General features: G+C 40.0%; 1 protein-coding gene across 9 annotated transcripts in view; it reads left to right on the forward strand.

Annotated features, from left to right (window-relative positions):
• arid4b (AT-rich interaction domain 4B) overlaps positions 1–21,864 on the forward strand; it is a 193,930-nt gene that overhangs the window by 67,798 nt on the left and 104,268 nt on the right. For 8 of the 9 annotated variants that reach the window (XR_014533265.1, XM_083539879.1, XM_083539880.1 and 5 more), the window contains exon 8: positions 3,385–3,526. Coding sequence is in view for 8 of the 9 variants with exons in the window: in XM_083539879.1 (XP_083396005.1) it covers positions 3,385–3,526 (142 nt within the window). In the remaining variant the exon portion in view is untranslated. Of the gene's footprint in view, positions 1–3,384; positions 3,527–7,556; positions 8,900–21,864 lie in introns of those variants that run through there. The other variant, XM_083539885.1, reaches the window with a different exon arrangement.

Here is a 21,864-nt window from a genome sequence, read left to right on the forward strand (position 1 = left end):
GCAGCACTCAAAGATTTTCTATAATTTAGGAGGCTCTCCTTCCATGCTATTTAAAATAATGTCAATTTAGTTTGATACCATTTACGTTCTAATTTCCGAGTGGTCTGTTTTAAGGTGCGCGTATGATCATTATAACACTGTGCTTTTTTCTCCCTGATAATTTTGGTCTAAAGGAGAGCCTAGAGTGTAACATAACGTTGATTTTAGGTATTCAGTGACCTAGTCAAGCTCTGCAGGGTCAGACAGATCTAACTTATATCAGCATTTCCAGAAGAGTATTGATATAACTTGCTGCTGTAGCTGATGTGAATGTACGCTTAACACGGTAACGTGGTAATGCAATGACTGATTTTAAAAGAGATGAGGTAATGGACTTAAATAGCTTCAGACTGTGAAATTATGATAAAAAATACATTTTTAATCCAAATGTTAATAACAAATCAAAAGTGTGTCCACCACTATGAGTGGGTCCTATAACATTTTGATTAATTCCAACTGAATATAGGATGGACACAACTGCTGCTCTTAAGGAGTCTTCCTGATGATCAAAATGAATATTAAAGTCACCAACAATTAATGCTTTGTCTGAAGAAGTAGCTAAATTTGTGATGAAATCTGCAAATTCTATAAACCCTGGGGGTCTATAAATAATAATTTATGGAAGTGAATTACTAGACCTACTTTTGGACACTAAATATGTTATTTTGGTGTAAAGAACTTTTTAGTCTTTTGTGTGACACTTTATTGTTATTATATATTATTATTATGATTATTATTATTATAAACAGTTGCGACTCCGCCTCCTCTGCCATTTAGATGGGGCTGGTGTATGTAACTATACCCAGGAGGACTCGCTTTATTTAATGCTACATATTCATTTAGTTTAATCCATGTTTCTGTCAAACACATTATTTTAAACTCCTGGTCGGTAATAATTTATTTTATAGTAAGCGCTTTTGACGTGAGAGATCTAATATTCAACAATCCTATCTTTAGATCAGAGGTGCTGGCTGTGCATTCAGTCCTAATTTAATGTTAATCAGGTTACTTGAACAGACTTTCTGAGAATTCCTACATTTTGGTTTTGCTCGGGGTAAAGACACAATCTTAATTTGGTGGATCCTGAGTGATGACGCTGTGACTAATACTACAAGTAATGAGAGCAGCACCTTCCTGAGTGGGATGGATACCGTCCTGCCCTAACAGGCCAGCCTTGCCCTCAAAATTGCTCCAATTATTTATCAAGACCACTTTGGTTTCGGAGCACCTCTCGGACATCCAGCAGTTCAGTAACCATGACCTGCTGTAGGCTACATCGCCACGTCACATTGGGGTGGGGTCAGAGCATGTTACTGCATTGGACATTGCCTTCGCTAATTTACACACCTCTATAATATTACTCTTAGTAACCTCTGACTGACTGTCTGACTGCCTCAGAATAGAGTCTCCTATAACCAGAGTTCCTTCAGGTTTCTCAGCGGGTGCTTCACTGAGGAGAGCAAACCTGTTGGACACGTGAAGCGGAGAGTTATGATGCTCCCGTGGGTGAGCCTTAGAGTTAGCTTTGGCTTTATGAGTATGCCGCCAAATCGTCACCCACTCGCCCCACTGCGAGGGCTCTAATGCCAGAGTTGGTGGAATGCTAGCTCCCCCTAGGGCATCTAGACTTTGCCCTACAGAACCTGGACTGCTCTCGCATTTACTACTTCTCTCTAGACTCTGGATGTGCTCCTCTAATGCGAAGATCTTCTCCGTCAAAGAGCAAACAAACTTACCATTCTCACAGATAAAATTATCGCTAACAATGGAGAAAGACTGACTAAACATGTCACACTTCAGACACTGAATAAGCTGGATGCTCACCATGGCAGAAAAACTACGTACCTTAATGTGTTACTGCAGTGTGTGTTTGTAGTTCTGGTGGGAATGGCCTCCACTCACTGCTTTTAAACCCTCGAACAGGGAACAAAGCGCTCTTCCAAAAGCAAAAAGAAACGGAGCCAACGGAAAGTAGAGGAAGCAGGATATCAAAACGATGTTTTGAGATTTTAAAGCGATGAGAGAGAAAAAAAACTTTAAGAAAAAATTTAAACACTGATATACACAGTTATATTTTCTTGTGAGAACTCTGTCTGCTACATTCTGGACAAACTGTAGCTTGTTTATTAAGGATGCAGGACAACCACCTAGTAATGCATTGCATCAAATATAGATAACATGTTTCTTAGCTTAGCAATATTTCTAAGGTGGAAGAAATACATTACAAGTTGTAATAAGGGGGATATGATTTTCAAAAGATGAGTGCTGTCTAAAATAGCCCCCAGGTCTTTTACTGTTGAACGAGTAGTTACAATACATCCTTCTAAATGCAAGTTGAATTGCTGCTGCTTCTGTGTACTAGTCTTTGGACCAATGAGCAATATTTGTCTTTTCAGAATCTAATAATACAAATTGATGCGTCCTCCAGTCTTAATTCTTTAACACACATTTTACCTAGGCAATTGAGATATATCTTCTGGTTTGATGAGATACTGTATATAGCTGGGTATCATCAGCGTAATAATGGAAGCTAATTCAATGGCGTCTAAAAATATTTACCAAGGGAAGAATGAAGGGACCAAGGGGTCCTAGAACTGAACTTGTGGCACCCCATATTTTATTTGAAGAACTGGATAGTTTTCCATTTAAGTCTACAAAATAGTAACGATCAGATTTAAACCATCTTAATGCCTATGTGATTCCTTAAGCGATCTAGGAAAAGTCATGATCTATCGTGTCGAATGCAGTTCTAGTAAAACTAACAGAGAGATGCAGCCTTGGTTAGAAAAAAACAAGTCGTTTGTGATTTTAACTAGTGCAGTTTCTGTGCTATGATGGAGCCTAAAACCTGCCTGTAACTCTTCAAATATATTGTTTTCTTATAAGAAGGAGCTTAACAGGACAGACACAATCTTTTCTAAAATCTTAAACATAAACGGAAGGTTTGAAATAGGTCTGTAATTTAATAGTTTATTTGGCTCCAAATTAGGTTTCTTTATGAGGGGCTTAATAACCGCCCACTTAAGGGGTTTAGGGACGTGACCTAAAGATAGCAAGGAGCTAATAATATTGAGAAGTGGCTCTTCAGCTGTGTGTAACACTTCTTTCAGTAATTTAGTTGGAATGGGATTTAACAGACATGTTGGTTTGGCTGTGGAGATAAGATCATAAAGCTCTTCCTGTCCTATACTTGTAAAGCATTGTAATTGTTTTGGTTTGTCAATAAATTATTTGTTAGGTAAAATATTTATTTGTTATAACTGTAAAGGGTGTATTGCACACTTGCATCATGCCTGACACTGTTTTGTATGTTTTATAATGAGACATGCATCTGTTAAACCACAGACAAGAAGAAGAATCCTCATCCTCATCCAGTGAAGAAGAAGATGGTGACCCACAACAAAGTGAGGAACTTTATGGAAAGGTAGTGGTTGTGGAAGGTGTTTCCACAGAGGATAAAATGAAGACATTCTGGTTCCCTGCCCTAGTGAGTAATTTTCCTGAAATTTCACCATTCAATTGATTTTAGAATTTTTTTTTTGCATTTATGTTACTATATACATTGTCAAATAGCAATTTCTTCAGAAAAAAAAACATTTATCCATATTAATATATCCATAAAGAAAAAGCCTTGTGAAATGTAAACATCTACCTGTGAAAGTTGAGAGGAAAAAGATTAAAAAAGGATCTCATCTGGATGACACTAGATCATTATTATTCAACCGTGGAAAAGAAGTGAAATTTTGTAATTAGAAATTTCATTATATATTTAATAAAGTCTATTTTATTATTTTTTTTTAACTCAAATGGTTTTATCATTGTTAAAAGTTATGACCTAATTGAAAGTCTTCTGGATGGTTTTCAATTAGCACCATCCAGTAATCTCATGTATTTTTAGGCTGTCTATGTGGAACCATTCTCACCATCAGCAAATGATTTTCAAATGATGAGAACTCCAGACAACAGTATGGCTCAGGCAGGAGAGCAGAAGAGGAATTAATAAGCTCATTTTGAATTTGATGGCTGCAACATGTCTCAAAAAAAGTTGAGATTGGGCAACAAGTGTTATTAAAATTAGCGAATTATTTTACAACCAATAAGGTTTTAGACAGCAGAAAAGTAAGATGTTTGGGTATGAATAGTGTATATTCGAGAAGTTGAGTCTCTCAGAAGTAAAGATAGGTAGAGCTTCACCAATCTGTTAAAGACTGTTTCTACAAATTGTGAAACAATTTCAGAATAATGTTCCAATAATATTCAACATAAAATTGCACAACAGTTGAATATCTCATCATTTGCAGTAAATAATATCACAAAAAGTTTCAAAAGAATATGGAGAAATCTCTGGGCACAAGTGACTGGGGTGTAAGTTTTATTTACATTTTACAAACAGGGTGCTACACAAAACAGCATAAAATAAAATAAAAATTATCACACAACACAGAACTAACTAGGACAATTTTTAAAGTGCATGTGACTTGCATGTGCAATGTGCAACATTTAGTGCAAAGAATAATTAGACAATGAGACAGTAGACATAATTCACTGCAGCACCGACCAGTATAGTAGATTATAAAAGTGCACTGAATATTTTAGCAGCAATTTGTGCAAAGCAGCAGTTTTGTACAAGTGGTCAATGAATTTGTTTATTTTTTTATTATTATTATTATTTATTTTTTTCACTTTTTTTTTTGGTAGCGACTCGTTCGCGCGACAGGAGGAACACACACATGCACACACACCAGGAGAGCCGAATTAAAGGAATCACTTTGTGTTTATTTACAGTGCACAGGAGTAGTGGCGGAGAAGGAGAAGTGAAGTCGTGAGTGCGAATATTTCTTAGTCCGTTGTTTGGCATTGTTGGGAGCTCGGAGGCGTGTCAGCATAGCGTCACTTCTGTTCTCATTTTCCTGCCATGTGCGCCGCAGCTTTCCATAATACGGGTGCTGAAATGGCGCTGTCGTGTTTGGAGCACTTGCCTGTTGTTGTGTGCGGGACGTGAGGCAGACGTCACAGTACCCTCCCTAAGCTCCGAACCTACTGCCAACAGAGATCGGGCCCAGAGTCCATGCCTGCGTGAAAGGGCGTCTGCACCTAAAACGAGAAAACCTGTATCTACAAAAACCAACGGGTTATTCTCGTATTGGAGTCTTTTGCTTTATGCCATCCAGAGGGGCATGGTCCATTACCAGAGTGAACAAAGCTCTTCCACCGTCCACTTGATGGCCAGGGCTTCTCGCTCCACCGCAGCATATTTTTGTTCCGCTGGTGCAGCTTCTTGCTGACGTATAGCACCAGGTGTTCTTTCCCATAGAAGTTTTGTGATAGAATGGCTCCTTGTTCCGTTTCCGATGCGTCTGTGTACCACAAACAGCAAGCTGAAGTCAGGATTCCGTAGTACTGGAGTGCCGGTTTCAGAGACTGAAATGCCTGTTCTGCCCTCTCCGTCCACTGGACCCGCTTATATTGTCCCTTTTTTTGTAAGAGCTTGCCAACCCTAAGAAAGCACATACCTGTTTTTTAGACGTGGGGTGGGGGATTCTTTCACCGCTTTTCTTTTCTTTTCTTGCGGCTTCAATAGGACCCTGCCAATACGGTATCCTCGGTACTGTGCTTCGGTCAGCCCTAAGTGGCATTTCCGTGGTTTCGCTGTCAGGCCGGCCTTCCTGAGCTCTCCCAACACCTTGTATAGGTGGTGAAGGTGGTCTGTCCATTTCCTGGAATGGATGACCACGTCGTCCAGGTAGGCAGCCGCGAAGTGCTGGTGCGGGCGCAGGACCATATCCATGAGTTTCTGGAAGGTGGCTGGTGCTCCGTGGAGCACCGAACAGGAACAGGAGGACTCTGTACTGCCAGTGACCGCTAGCAGTGCTGAATGCCATCTTAGTCCTGGCCTCCGGGGCCAGCACTACAGTACCCCTTTTGTCAGTTCCAAGGTGGAAATAAATCTGGCCCTTCTCAAACATTCCACCAGGTTGTCCACTCTGGGTAGTGGGTAGCTGTCAAACTCTGAGATCTGGTTGAGCTTGCAGAAGTAATTGCAATGTCTTAAGCTCCCGTCCGGCTTTGGCACTAACACTATGGGGCTGGACCACGGGCTGGCTGAGTGCAGCCCGTCATGCAGTATTTTATCCACCGCCTCCTCAATAGCACGGCGATGGGCCTTTGGGACCCTGTAGGGACGCTGTTGGACTATCACCCCCTGGTGGCATCTTTATCTCATGCTGTACCAGGTGGGTCATACCTGGTGTCGCAGAGAACACGTCCGCGAACTGGTCCATTAACTTCGTCAGGTCCTGCCGCTGTGTTGGTGTTAGCTCCTCCCCTTTTTGACCAAGGCACACTCTAGTGGATCTGTGGAGGATATGCAGAGGGCTGACACCGCAGGGTTTGTCTTCGACCCACTTTTTTAAAAGGTTAATGTGGTAGATTTGTGTATTTTTTCTCTTACCCGGCTGTTGCGGGCGGTAGTTCACTGGGCTGACTTTGTCTTAAAGCAGCTTTACACAGATAATGTGATAAGAAAGAATTAATAAGTTTGTTGTTCTTTATAAGTTCTCCGGTTCTACAGCTGGTACTTCATGGTTCCCAAAAAGGACAGTGGGTTGCATCCTATCCTAGATCTATGTCAGCTCAACCGCCCACTATAATCACACTTTTGATGTCACCCAAATGAGGATGGGTTCCCCTTCTGAGTCTGGTTCCTCTCAAGGTTTCTTCCTCTTAACATTTAAAGGAAGTTTTTCCTTGCCACAGTCTTGCTCATCAGGGATAAATGCACACCATTCACTTTAACTGTTAATTTCTGTAAAGCCTCTTTGAGACAATGTCTGTTGTGAAAAGTGCTATAGAAATAAACTTGACTCACTTATGAGACTAAGGTTCAAGATGCTGACCCTCAAGCAGGTTGTGTCTCACATCAAATCCGAGGACTGGTTTGTCAGGATATATCTAACGGATGCATATTTTCATGTATCCATCCTCCCTTCTCACAGGAAGTTCCTGAGGTTAGCTTTCGGGGCCAAAGCGTACAAAAATCGGGTCCTGCCGTTTGGTCTTGCCCTCTCACTTATGAAGTGTGTGGTTTCCCTGATACTTCAGAGCATTCACACCTTTAACTATATTGATGGTTGGTTGATATTAGCTCGATCAGAGCATTTAGCGGCCTGGCATCGAGATTTCGTTCTCGTTCACATGAAGGAGCTGGGGTTTCTGCTAAACGCTCTCCATTTCAGAGAAAAACACATTTGTAAGCATTGTATGGGATTCGACCCTTAAGTTCCTATTTCTGGCCCCGTGTTGGGGGTTTCCGTTCGTCACGTAACGCTTACGACGGGTCCCTTACGTGGTGGGGAGCGGTCATGAGTGGCCCCTCTGCCCAAAGTCTGCTGTGGCACATCAATTGCCTAGAGATGCTGGCCGTGCTTCTTGCGTTGAAGCATTTCCTACCAGACAGAGGTCACCATGTTTGGTAACATAAGACAACACATTAGACAAACCTTTAGTTCCAAAATATAAAGGATCGACAAGTCATTTGTTGTCATCACAAGTTACTTTAAACACATCCTGGCTAACATATTTGTGATTGTAGACAAGGTGAGGTGTAGAACATTCCAATGTAATTCTCTAACCATTACTATTCCTTTCTTTTACATAAAAAACATATGGACAGGAATCAAAGATGGACAGGCATACTTATTTTGAGTTAGTGAAGAATGTATTCACAGCTGTAGACTTGTTTCTGTGCATAAGGAGGATCATGGGGACCACTTATCTGTCAATAACCTTAGGAAATCTGATAATGTCATGGTCCAGAAGAATCACAATAGAAACATCTGAGTCTAACTCTGGCATTAATGTAGCTATAGGCTTCAGGTAAGAGTGATAGAGAGCAGGACTGTGTGTGTAAATTTGATGATTGGAGATGATTAGTTTTCCATCTACAGACTTGTAGTATATGGAGATGGTTGGGCATTCTTTTTGAAGGCATCAAAGAATTTAGAGCAAGCTATTAGCCTATTATACAGGCTTAGGGGCAGCAGCTACCACTATTACAGGGTGCTTTTACAATAGGCAATGCACACCATCAAAGCATGTAGATGTTCTTAGTCTGCTTTTCTGATTAATCTTCAGACTCCCTTATCAAAAAACCTGTGAGGAGCTTTTGTGAGGGGGCTAGTTTATGGTGGAGTGATGTTCCTTCAACTTACTTAAGTTTACCTTTTCCTGACTGTTTGTTGCAATTTTATTTGCTTGTTGACTCTTTTATTGTTGTTTTTTATTTTGGCTGTATGCAAAAAAAAAAAAATTACATATTAATTTTCCTTGGCCCTGTATATTAATATAGCTAAAAATCACTCTGTACTAATTAACATTTTCACGACCGGACTTTATTCACCGTGCCCAGTAGCGTTGTTTTGCGCAGTCTGTGAGACCGTGACAGTGAAGTAAAGAAATTGTCCGTCGTGACATTTCTCCCATCATCCAAAAATGGCTCCATCAGATTCATGACCACATTCTCTGCCAGCCTCTCTCCTTTCTGACGACTGGGGTCCTTTCCCAAGTAAGAAGATGCATTGCAGATGTAACCCCTTTAAATTGAACATTACCTTCTTGTGTGATTTTACTCTGTGAAACCCATTTTAAACTGTACGTTACCAAAGAGACTCATGTAATTGGTGCAGTACTGTTTCCACACCACTAGAGGGCAGTTGACTTTAGTGTAATGAGTGAACTGGCTGCTTTTAGTTCAGCTGAAGAAGCTAACTGGACATGCACCATGAGGTTGGAATGCATCCCAGTTCTGGTGAAAAGATTTTATTTTTTCGGTTGATTACCGTGTTTCTTTATGAGAACTCTGGTGAGTTTGTTTGTTTATTAACTATTCTAGTTAATTTGATATCAATCCTTCTCTATATGTGTACTAAAACTCAATTAGAGTTGCCTATGAGGTTTGAAAAGTGTTTTATGTATATTAAGAGAGTTAAATTTGTGAACAAAGCTAATAAATCTGTATTGGTTAAATGATTATAATTTATGGGTATGTGACAATATTGTCGCACATTTGTATACTTTAAGCTGTTTACATGTTCAAATTGTCATACATTGAGTTATATTTGTACTGGTGGATATTTTATGTAGCTTATGGTAAATATTTGTGTTTAAATGTTAAAATTAAGAGATCTGCTTAATATTACTGCATTATTTTGTGCAGATTGGGTTTTATGTTTGGATTCTGATTCTGCATCGTGACCTACTTTTGATTGGCGAGCCAGAGTCCTTTCGATCTACACATGTGGAGTGAACCCTTACCCCCTTGCGGATTCACGGGATATAACAGCTAAGCTGTGATCTTACACACTCTGTATACACTACCCAGGAAGAAAAAATTAACAAAAATCCTTTACACCATTCGCGTTTGAGAACTAGATTCACACACAGGATACAAGAGACTTTGGGACATTTTATTTTATTTTATTTCATTTTATTTTTTTGTTTTATCTTTATTCTATCTTGAGCTCAATATCAAGCCATTTCTCTCACTTTATTGTGATATAAAGTTGAGACAGAAAGACTACCTGTTTGAATTGGGGAATTGTTCATTTTCTACGTTTTTTTTCTGAAATTACAATTAAAGTGCCGGCTGTTAAATTTAATTTATAACTTGACTCAGTGTTATTATATCCTCCTAGAGTCAAACCTAATTTACCTGTGAACTCATTCATTCATTCATTCATTTTCTCCTGCTTATCCGTAATTCGGGTCGCGGGGGCAGCAGTCTAAGCAGGCCCCCCGCGTAATTGCATAATTGAAATGAATCTGTCTCGGGGCATTGTCTCTTTGATTACTGGCACCAGAAAGCTTTCTGACCAGCAATCCACAATGGCACCAACGGAACACATGATTGCTCTTACAAACAGAATTGAAATGAATGCCACCAGTCCATGAATTGACAAATTCCATCCGTACTATGGCAATGACAAACCTTAGCAGACTCTGTGGGTCCAGCTTGCGCAGTGAAGCACAAGTGATTTGCTACTGCACTGGGCATTCCAATGTCCTCCTCTACCCACACAGTGCCGTCTTTTGCCGTCTGGCTCAGACAGGGCTTCCCAGTACCCCAGTGCATCTTCCGTGGAGGCATGTTGGGTTCTTGTTCCGTCTCCTTTTCGGATTCTTCTGAGGAGGTTTTAGTGGCCTGCTGGACAAATGAAATCTCTCCTCCATCATAGTCTGCTTCGTCCATTTCCTGAAGCCAGGCCAAAGCCTGTTGCGCGGAGAGGTTCTTTCTGCGTGGCAGTGATACGGAGGCCATCCTGATGTGCGTTCTCAAAAATGCGAAGAAGAAATTATTTTTCCGCCTGGGTCAGTCTGCTTTTATGCACAGCACTGTGCTGTTGTCATGCAATGCCACTTCCTTACATACACCGTCATAATGGACAGAATCACGACCATTTGTTAGGAATGTTTCCTATCCGGCTCGAAAGACCAAATGTTAGGATTTTCACTATCTGGTGTGTGCTGATCAGGGCATTGTACTCGCCCTAGCGTGTCAGTCAAAACACGGTACAGGATTCAGAACACTCAACTTTACTGGGTATAGAACTGATTGTATATGAGGTGATTCTTGCTATCTTTTGTTAGCTGCTGTTCGGTAGGTTGTGTGATGCAGAATAAATGCTGAAAGGCCACTGCTGAGTGACAACTGCTGAATGGTCAGTGCTGAGTGAATCTGCTGAATGGTCAGTGCTGAGTGACAGGTTGCACGATGTTCAATGGCCACTGGTAGTTCACACCATAGTTCACCATCTCCCTCAGAGCCTAATGAGTTCAGGAGACCCACAAGAGCTTGAATTTCGAGGGCGAACAGATCGAAACTGGCTGTATCTCCAGGCTCTACACTCGAGGCAGACACACAGTTTACCAAGCAATGACAAGATACCTATGACATCACAGGAGATTAGGCAACTCCGTGAAGATAAGGCGGCCATTCTGGAGGAACTCTGACAACTTAGGGTCCTTTACAAGGATATGCAGAATTTAACAGTAAAGCTGCAGACAACTCTGCTAGCTCCCCAATGACAGCAAGTCATGGATGCCCCTAATGTACAGCCTGGAGATACAGCCAGTTTCGATCTGTTCGCCCTCGAAATTCAAGCTCTTGTGGGTCTCCTGAACTCATTAGGCTCTGAGGAGAATCGAGCTGAAGAACTGTGAAAATCTCAGCAGGGGTGAATAACACCTCGGAACTTGCACCAGAAAATAAAAAAGTCAGTAATTCTAGTGTTAAAAGTGAATATGTTCTTTATATCTAAGTCTGTCCCTGATGAGCAAGCCAGTGGCGACTGTGGCAAGGAAAAACTCCCCAAAATGGCATAAGGAAGAAACCTTGAGAGGAACAAGACTCAAGAGGGAACTCATCCTCATCTGGGTTGCACCGAATGTCCATTTATAGCAGGTATACGATGTTGCGGGGTACAGTGATGATGATCAAAAGCGAAAAGTAGTCCTGAGTCAATGTAGCAGACTGTTGACATTAACTACAGTCTAATCCATCCTCAGAAGCGCCAGTTGCGTTGATGAGAAACCGTCCCAAGCTGCACAGAGTGGCCTCCATTAGAAGAGAACACTATCCAGAGGCAGGCCTGGACGAAGTGGGAAGATCCAAATATGTTTTCAACCTTGACTTGAACACTGAGACTGTGTCTGAGTCCCGAACACTGATTGGAAGACTGTTCTATAACTGTGGGGCTTTATAAGAGAAAGATCTGCCCCCTGCTGTCGTCTTCATTATTTGAGGAACCAACAGATAACCTGCACCTTTTGATTTAAGTAGGCGTGGAGGATCATACTGGTACAGAACTTCACTCAGATACTGTGGTGCAAGACCGTTAAGTGCGTTATACGTCAGTAGCAGTATTTTATAATCAATGCAAGATTTGATTGGGAGCCAGTGTAGACTGATTAAAACAGGAGTGATGTGGTCATATTTCCTAGATCTCATGAGGATTCTTGCTGCTGCATTCTGAACTAACTGAAGCTTATTTATGCACCTACTCGAACACCCAGACAGTAAAGCGTTACAGTAGTCTAATCTAGATGTAACAAAAGCATGAACTAATTTTTTTGCATCCTGTAACGACATCATATTTCTAATTTTAGCAATATTTCTAAGGTGAAAGAAGGCGATCCTGGTAATATTATGCACGTGAGCCTCAAAGGAAAGACTAGGGTCAATAATAACACCAAGGTCTTTGACAGCCATACACGCTGAAACAGGAACACCACCCAGAGATGCTACATAATTGAAAAGTTTGCTTCTAGCTGCATGTGGTCCAAGTAAAAGTACTTTCGTCTTATCTGAGTTGAGCAGAAGAAAGTTATCAAGCATCCACTGTCTAATGTCCTTTACACACTCCACAACATTGTTAAGCTGATCTCTCTCATCTGGCTTTGCTGAAATATACAACTGTGTATCATCAGCATAGCAATGGAAGCGAATATCATGTTTATGTATAATTTCACCCGGAGGCAGCATATATAAAGAGAAAAGCAGTGGGCCTAAGACAGATCCTTGAGGAACACCAAACTTTACCTCAGATAGTGTGGAGAACTCACCATTTACAACAAACTGATAGCGATTAGTCAAAAAAGACCTGAGCCAAGAGAGAGCTGTTCCCTTTATTCCAACAACATTCTCAAGTCTAGCAAACAGTATAGTGTGATCAATGGTGTCAAAAGCTGCACTAAGGTCAAACAAAACAAGTAAAGAGACAAAACCCTGATCAGAGGCCAATAGCAGGTCATTTACCACCTTAACTAGCGCCGTCTCTGTGCTATGTAGATGTGAGCATAACTGCTGTGCTACAACCTTTTCTCAAATGTTGGATATAAAGGGGAGATTTGATATTGGCCTGTAGTTGGACAGCTGACATGGGTCAAGGTCAGGTTTCTTAATTAGGGGTTTAATAACTGCCAGTTTGAAGGATCTAGGTACATAACCAGTGCTAATGGAAGAGTTTATTATTCTTAAACAGGTTCAATTACCTCTGGAATTATCTGTTTAAAGAAACTTGTAGGCAAGGGAGCGCGAATGCAGGTTAATGATTTTGATGAGGAAATTAATGAAATTAAGTCATTCTCATGAATAGGAGTGAAGCTTTGTAATTGATTCTCTGTTATAATTACACTGCTGTCTACAGGGTTACTTGTAAAATAATTTGGATTTATATTAACCGTCTGGATTTCTTGCCTGATGTTTTTAACTTTATTATCAAAAAAGTTCATGAAATCATTACTACCTAATGATGGTGTGCATGTTAGTGCAGTGCTTTTATTTCCTGTTAATTTTGCTACCGTACTGAATAAAAATCTAGGATTATGCTTGTTATTTTCTATGAGGGTGGAGAAATATTCTGATCTAGCAGCACTAAGAGATTTTCTATAATTTTGGTGGCTCTCCTTCCATGCTATTTGAAATACTGTTAATTTTGTTTGACGCCATTTACGTTCTAATTTCTGAGTGGTCTGTTTTAAGGTGTGCGTATGATCATTATACCACTGTGCTAATTTTTTCTCCCTGACCATTTTGGTCTTAAGGGGAGCTGCATCATCTAGAGTATAACGTAACGTTGATTCTAGGTATTCAGTGGACCAGTCAAGCTCTGCAGGGTCAGACGGAGATCTATTTAATATCGTAATTTCTGGAGGATTATTGATAAAACACGCTGCTGTAACTGACGTGAAAGTACGCTTAACACGGTAACGTAGTGAGGTAGTAATGCAATGACTGAGGCAGATTTTAAAAGAGATGAGATAATGGTCTGAAATAGCTTTAGACTGTGGAATTACGACTAAGTTTTTTATTTTTAATCCAAATGTAAACAACAAATCAAGAGTATTGTCCACCACTATGAGTGGGTCCTATAACATTCTGATTAATTCCAACTGAATCTAGAATGGACACAACTGCTGCTCTTAAGGAGTCTTCCTGATTATCAAAATGAATATTAAAGTCACCAACAATTAATGCTTTGTCTAAAGAAGTAGCTAAATTTGTGATAAAATCTGCAAATTCTATTAGAAAATCAGTAGTTTCTGAGGGTCTATAAATAATAATTAGTGGAATTGACTGACTGGACCTGCTTTTGGACACTGAATATTTTATGTTGGTGTAAAGAATTTCAAAAGTTTTACATTTGTGTTTAGTCTTTTGTGTGACGCTTAGATTATTAATTCCACGTTTCTGTTAATTTATATTCCTGGTCAGTAATAATTTGTTTATAGTAAGCACTTTTGACGTGAGAGATCTAATATTCAACAATCCTATCTTTAGATCAGAGGTGCTGGCTGTGCGTTCAGTTCTATTTAATTTATCTATTTGTTTTCTATTTGTTAATCAGGTTACATAAATAGACTTTTTGAGAATTTCTAAATTTTGGTTTCGCTCGGGGGACAGACACAGTCTCAATATGGTGGATCATGAGTGACGACTCTGTGCAGCTAGCAGACGGTCGGTTTAGCCTGTCTGTCTGCTCCCTGGCCTTGGCTCTGGACAGTCACTTGTTAACTAGTGCTGTTCTTAGTCTATGACCTATACTACAAGAAATGAGAGCAGCACCTTCCCATGTGGGATGGATACCGTCCCGCCCTAACAGGCCAGCCGTGCCCTCAAAATTGCTCCAATTATACATATGAAGCCCACATTGTTTTTGGAGCACCACTCGGACATCCAGCAGTTCAGCGACCATAACCTGCTGTAGGCTACATTGCCACGTCGCATTGGGATGGGGCCAGAGCATGTTACTGCATCGGACATTGCCTTCGCTAATTTACACACCTCTATAATATTGCTCTTAGTAACCTCTGACTGTCGAAGGCGTATATTATTAGATCCTGTGTGAAAAACTATCTTAGAGAACCTGTTTTCCTAAGAACCTAAGCTGACCTGCTATGTCTGGCTCCCTATACACATAACCTGTGCTGCTGGTGCCAATAAAGGTCTAGCTAATTTCACATGCCTCAGAATAGAGTCTCCTAAAACCAGAGCTCTTTCAGGTTTCTCAGCGGGTGCTTCACCGAGGAGAGCAAACCTGTTGGACACGTGAAGCGGAGAGGAATGGTGCTCCCGTAGGCGAGCCTTAGCGCGAGCTTTGGATTTGCAAGTATGCCGCTGAGCCGTCACCCACTCGCCCCGCTGCGAGGGCTCTAATGCCGGAGTCGGGGGAATGCTAACTCCAATTAGGGCATCCAGACTTTCCCATGCAGAACCTGGACTGCTCTCGCACTCACTACTTCTCTCTAGACTCTGGATGCACTCCTCTAATGCTAAGATCTTGTCCGTCAAAGAGCAAACTAGCTTACACTTGTTGTGTATTTCGTCGTCTTGATGAGGTGTAGTTGTCGGTTGGAAGGACTCTCGTTAGACACCGTATTTCGTGTAAATAATGATTTTTATTTAGCACAGAAATATAGCATCTTTACAGGCCTTCCGGTCAAGCCTGGAGTCAGCACGCTCTGATTCAAAGTCTGACTCCAGATCCATGCTTACACACACATTAAATGCTTGCCCGTTTTCCGGGTCCGCCTCTTAATGTAAATTAGGTGCATATGAGCTTACTGTGCAATAATGTTGAACGTAAAGAAAAGCTTGTCTTTGTCCTACTGAGATGTCCAGATGTTTCCAGATGCTATTTCCAGATCATAAAACATCCTGTTTTTCCTGTACCTCCTCGTATATGATGAACGGGTCAGAGGTCGCCTTCCCAGAGGATATACATCCTTGACCACATTCTATATTTGTTTTAAGAATACGGCGTCAGTCTCTCTGTGGCCTTGAGATAACATTAAATCCAAATCTTTTGTTTACAGAGAACTATCTGTACAGGCGGTTCGGTAATGACCTTTTGGCCTCTTCAGGAGTGTCACTATTGAAGAATAACATGAATTTAGGCCTTTTGATATTACACATGTAAGATACTACACGTTCAATATACTACACACTTCTCACAGATAAAATTATCGCTAACAACGGAGAAACGACTGACTAAACATGTCACACTTCACACACTGAATGAACTGGATGTTCGCCATAGCAGAGAAATTACGTACCTTAATTTGGTTACCGTAGTGTCTGTTCGCAGTTCTGATGGGAATGGTCTCCACTCACTGCTTTCAGACCCTCAAACAGGGAATAAAGCGCGCTTCCGAAAGCAAAAAGAGACGAAACAGAGCTAACGGAAAGTAAGGATGCAGGAAATCAAGACGATATTTTGATATTTTAAGCGATGAGAGTGAAAAAAAACGAACTGTAAAAATTTAAACACCGATACAAAAAAAAATTTGGGGGCAATCAATCAACCCACAACAAAACATTCAAAAAGGTTATAAGGCTTTATAAAAGAATGTATAAGTTTAATGCCTATAGGTTTGTTCATATAATAGTAAGTTTGTTGATAATGAGTGAGCGAATGATGACTGTGGTGAAGGAAAAAGTACCTGATATGGCATGAGGAAGAAACTTTGAGAGGAACCAGACTCAAGAGCGAATCCATTCTTATCTGGGTGGCACTAAATGTACATTCATTACAGTTCATCATTGTTTGTGTGTACTATTCAGTGATGGATGCTTAAATGCAGAATTATTCATGCAAACTGTGGTCCTCTGCAAAATGTATCAGACTGTTGATATTAATTAGTTTATATTAATTACAGTCCAAATCCACCCTCATGATTTGCTCAGTAACTTCATGGATTTTTAGCCTGTTGGTATGGAATCATCTCCAGCTGCACAGTCTCCAATTTAAAAGGACTTTATCCAGAGGTAGGGTGTCAGGATGAATGAGGCAGATCTGAAGAAAAGAAAGGGACAGGAAAATTGGCCACTGGTACCTCAGAAGCATATTTAATAGGACCTAAGCCAGGAGAGAGCTGTTCCCTTCATTTCAAAAGTGCTTCACTGTAACCCTTTTCCATCAACCAGTTAACATTTGTGTTTGTATTCACTGATGGTCTGAAAATATTTTCTGTAGAAAATCATAATTTGAAGACGTGACGCATCACTGTATAAACAAAGTTTGACAGGACAATGCTAGTACAGAGCACAGTTAAATGTCACTGGTGATTATGATCCACTCAGTGTACACAATTTCTGTACAACCTGACAAAATCAGTTAAGCAGGATTTGACTAAGAATTGCCAAAAAAGAGCTTCAAGATCATCAAAAAGAAACACTCTGCACAATTAACAATTAAAATGGTATGGTATTTTTTTGGTTACATTTCAGCTTTGCTCTTGTTTGTTTTAAACATATTTTATGTCCAAACTTTACAACCAATAGCATCAAAAATAGATAATGTCTGTAGTTAAAATAATAACTATTGCATATTTATTTTAGTTATTTAAGTATACAACATTTAATGGTCCTGGGATTTTAATACCCAAGTAGTTCTGTATTTGATAACACACTACACTAAATCTGTCATCACAAAATAAGCATGATTAGAGATTAGAATCAAGCTAATTGTACATTATAATATGTTTATTTTAATTTAAGATTTTTCATGAATAATGAGACAGTAAACAAAAAAAAGTTTTTCTCATTTTTAATTAATAACCCGATTCCAAAATAAGTTGGGACACTGTACAAATTGTGAATAAAAAGGGAATGCAATAATTTACAAATCTCATAAACTTATATTTTATTTACAATAGAATATAGATAACATATCAAATATCAAAGTAAGACATTTTGAAATGTCATGCCAAATACTGGCTCATTTTGGATTTCATGAGAGCTACACATTCCAAAAAAGTTGGGACAGGTAGCAATAAGAGGCTGTAAAAGTAAAATGTACATATAAGGAACAGGTGGAGGACCAATTTGCAACTTATTAGGCAACATGATTGGGTATAAAAAGAGCCTCTCAGGGTGGCAGTGTCTCTCAGAAGTCAAGATGGGCAGAGAATCTAGGTCAGACGAATAAAAATATGAAGATCTTTTTGGAAAACTCGGATGCCATGTCATCCGGACTATTCAATTAACCTTTATGCGGCCCTCGTTAATAGGGCTGTATTTTTCCTGACCAGGATGGTAACATCCACAAAGATTCAAGTGCTGTAAAAATATATCAGATCAACATTTGTTTCCACTTTTTTCACTTAAATCTGTTAATTAACCTTAGTTTTGATCAAAACTACAAAAAAAAATTTTAATTCCAGGATTTTTATTTGTAATTGCCAATTGAATTAGTGACATCACACAAAAATGGAAGAAAAAAAAAAACACAAAATCACTGAAATTCGATATAAAAATTAATTGTAAACTGGATTTTCTTTGACCGTTTATCACAGGCTTGGATGTGTCAAAGACTGGAGAAAAACTGACTTTTATGCATCCTTAGTTTTTTTGCAGCATCAGCTTGAATTATTTCCAGCCTAATCTGTCCCTCGTGGCTGTTAACATCCACAAAGATTCAAGTGCTGTAAAAATATATCAGATCAACATTTGTTTCCACTTTTTTCACTTAAATCTGTTAATTAACCTCAGTTTTGATCAAAACTACAAAAGAAAATTTTTTATCCATGATTTTTCTTTGTAATTGCCAATTGAATTAGTGACGTCACACAAAAATGGAAAAAAAAAAAAAACCACAAAATCACTGAAATTCGATATAAAAATTTATTGTAAACTGGATTTTCTTTGACCATTTATCACAGGCTTGGATGTGTCAAAGACTGGAGAAAAACTGACTTTTATGCATGCTTAGTTTTTTTTGCAGCATCAGCTCAAATTATTGTGATGATTTTTCCCCCATTAAATTACATTAAAACGACATTTTTTTAATTACTCCAAAATTACATTATATATGCATGCATTTGTAAAACTTTTTGGTGCCCTCTTCAGGAAAGAGGTCACACTTGCATTTTTTACTGTTGTCAACTACGTGGCGCCAAGAGACCATGAAATAGGTTTATAAACCGGCCATACTTTCCCATTCATTTCTATGTCATAGTATAAAATTATAGTATGTGCGTGTGCACGTGTGTGTGTGTGTGTGTGTGTGTGTGTGTGTGTGTGTGTGTGTGTGTGTGTGTGTGTGTGTCTCTCGTGCGCGTGCACGAGAGAGATTATTTTTTTCCCCATTGACTCCCATTAAAACGACATTTAGGAGGAAGAGGGTACATTTGTAATAGAGCTGTGGATAGAAAGCTTAGTTTCTGGCTTCTATGGAGTTTTTTATGGAGTATTATAGTGTGTGTGTGCGTGTGTGTGTGTGTGTGTGTGTGGGTGGGTGACCTTTGCTCAACTACCCTTGATATGTCTGAGAAAATCAGAATATGCGAATCAGCTCTCAGAACTACCTTTTGTTGATGAGAAGTACAGACTAAACAAAAACAAGGTAAGTGGAATAAAACACTTGCATTACTTCCTGCTGGTCATTTGACAATGAAACGAACAGCGAACAAGCGGAAGAGAGCCTTCAGCCCAGAAGAAGTTCTGGAGGAAGTCATGCAGCCTGACCCCAGTGAGCTGCAGATTTCATCTACAGACAGCACTGACTCGAGAGAGTCAGATGCAGATTTTAAGCCAGCATCCACACCCTCAACTACGAGTGAGGAGGATTCTGAGGATCCTGGATCAGGGTGGATTGGGAGAAATGGGCATGTGTGGTCTTCAAATAACGAAGAGACCGCTCCTTTCACCCAGCCTGCTCGCGGCGTGACTGCAGGGCCGACACGTTACGCAATAGCAAGGGTAGGAGACATACAGTCTTTCTTTGACCTTTTTTTCACTTCTGAGATGCTAGACCTAATTGTCAGCATGACGAACATTCATGGTCGGCGCAATGATAAAGACTGGATCGTGGTGGACTCGACGGATCTCAAGGCCTACATGGGACTAAATATTTTGGCTGGGGTCTACAGGTCCAGGAACGAGTCCACCTGCTGCCTGTGGGATGATCGACGTGGCCGGGCCATTTTCAAGGCCACCATGTCTCTAAAGAGATTTCACCAAATAAGCAGAGCCCTGCGCTTTAATGATAAGGTCACCAGAGCAGCTCGCATAAGAGATGATAAGCTTGCACCGATCAGAGCCCTATGGGATCTGTGGGCTCATCGGCTTGAGATTCTCTTCAATCCAGGCAGGGAGGTGACTGTAGATGAACAGCTTGTTCCATTCAAAGGACGCTGCCAATTTCGGCAGTATATGCCTAAGAAACCGGCAAAATATGGATTAAAACTTTGGGTCACGGCTGATGTGGCTACATCATATGCCTGGCGCTGTGCACCATATCTGGGGAAGATCGGGGATGCTGCAGAGGTGGGACAAGGCATGCGTGTACACATGAAGGTCAGTGAACAAAGGTTACCCTCTGTGAGAGACAGGCAAACACACACATACTAGAAAACTCCATAGGAAAGCCAAAAACTAAGCTTTCTCTCCACAGCTCTATATTATGGTCTCGTTTTACTCAACAGTAAAAAACGCAAATGTAATCTCTTCCCAACAGGAGGTGCTAATAACTTTCAAAAATGCATTCATGTATGTCATGGTGAAGCAATTAAAAAATGTCGTTCTAATGGGAGTCAATGGGGAAAAATCAGCCACTAAGGACAAATGAGGATGGAAAATAATTCAAGCTGATGCTGCAAAAAACTAACCATGCATAAAAGTCAGTTTTTCTCCAGTCTTTGACACATCCAAGCCTGTGATAAACAGTCAAAGAAAATCCGGTTTACAATTACTGTTTATATTAAATTTCAGTCATTTTTGTGTGACGTCACTAATTCAATTGGCAATTACAAAGAAAAATCCTGGATTAAAATTTTCTTTTGTAGTTTTGATCAAAACTGAGGTTAATTAACAGATTTAAGTGAAAAAAGTGGAAACAAATGTTGATCTGATATATTTTTACAGCACTTGAATCTTTGTGGATGTTAACATCCATGAGGGACGTTGAAGGATGTATTTTTGTACAGAGGAAACTGCTGACATAGCAAAAATGTGAAAAAAAAAAAAAATGTATTAAAAAAAAAAAAAAATTTTCACAAAGTATCATTCCATTAGCTGAAACACATGTAAAGTTATCGGCGAAATAAATTTTTAATTGAATAAAAATGGCGCGAGGGACGCATAAGGGTTAAACTAATTTTTATTTGTATAGCGATTTTAACGATGAACATTACTGCTTTGAGACAATGTTCATTGTTAAAAGCGCTATACAAATAAAAATGAATTGAATTGAATTGAACATTGTCTCTAAGCAACGTTACACAGATAATGTGGTGATTAAAAGTGAATATGTTCTTTATAAGTAAGTTTGTCCCTGATGAGCAAGCCGGTGGTGACTGAGGCAAGGAAAAACTCCCAGAGATGGCATAAGGAAGAAACTTTGAGAGGAACCAGACTCAAGAGGGAACCCATCCTCATCTTGGTTACACTGAATGTCTATTTATAGCAGATATACAATGTTGCGGGGTACAGTGATGATGATCAGAAGTGAAAAGTAGTCCTGAGTCAATGTAGCAGTCTGTTGACATTAACTACAGTCCAATCCATCCTTAAAGCGCCTGTTCTTACTCCAGAATTTCATGGAACCACCCAAGTCGTTGATGAGAAACCGTCCCAAGCTGCACAGAGTTGCCTCCAGTCGAAGAGAACACTATCCAGCGGCAGGCCTGGACGAAGTGGGAAGATCCACGGAGGGGAGAGGGGCAGAAACAGTGGTCACTGGAACCTCAGGAGCATGTTTATCTCGACCAAGAGAGATTAAGAGAAAAGGGGTGACAGAAAGAGAAGGATATGGATTATTATGTGTCTTT

Source organism: Silurus aristotelis, assembly GCF_946808225.1.
Source record: "Silurus aristotelis genome assembly, chromosome: 4".
NCBI classification, from domain to species: Eukaryota; Metazoa; Chordata; class Actinopteri; order Siluriformes; family Siluridae; genus Silurus; species Silurus aristotelis.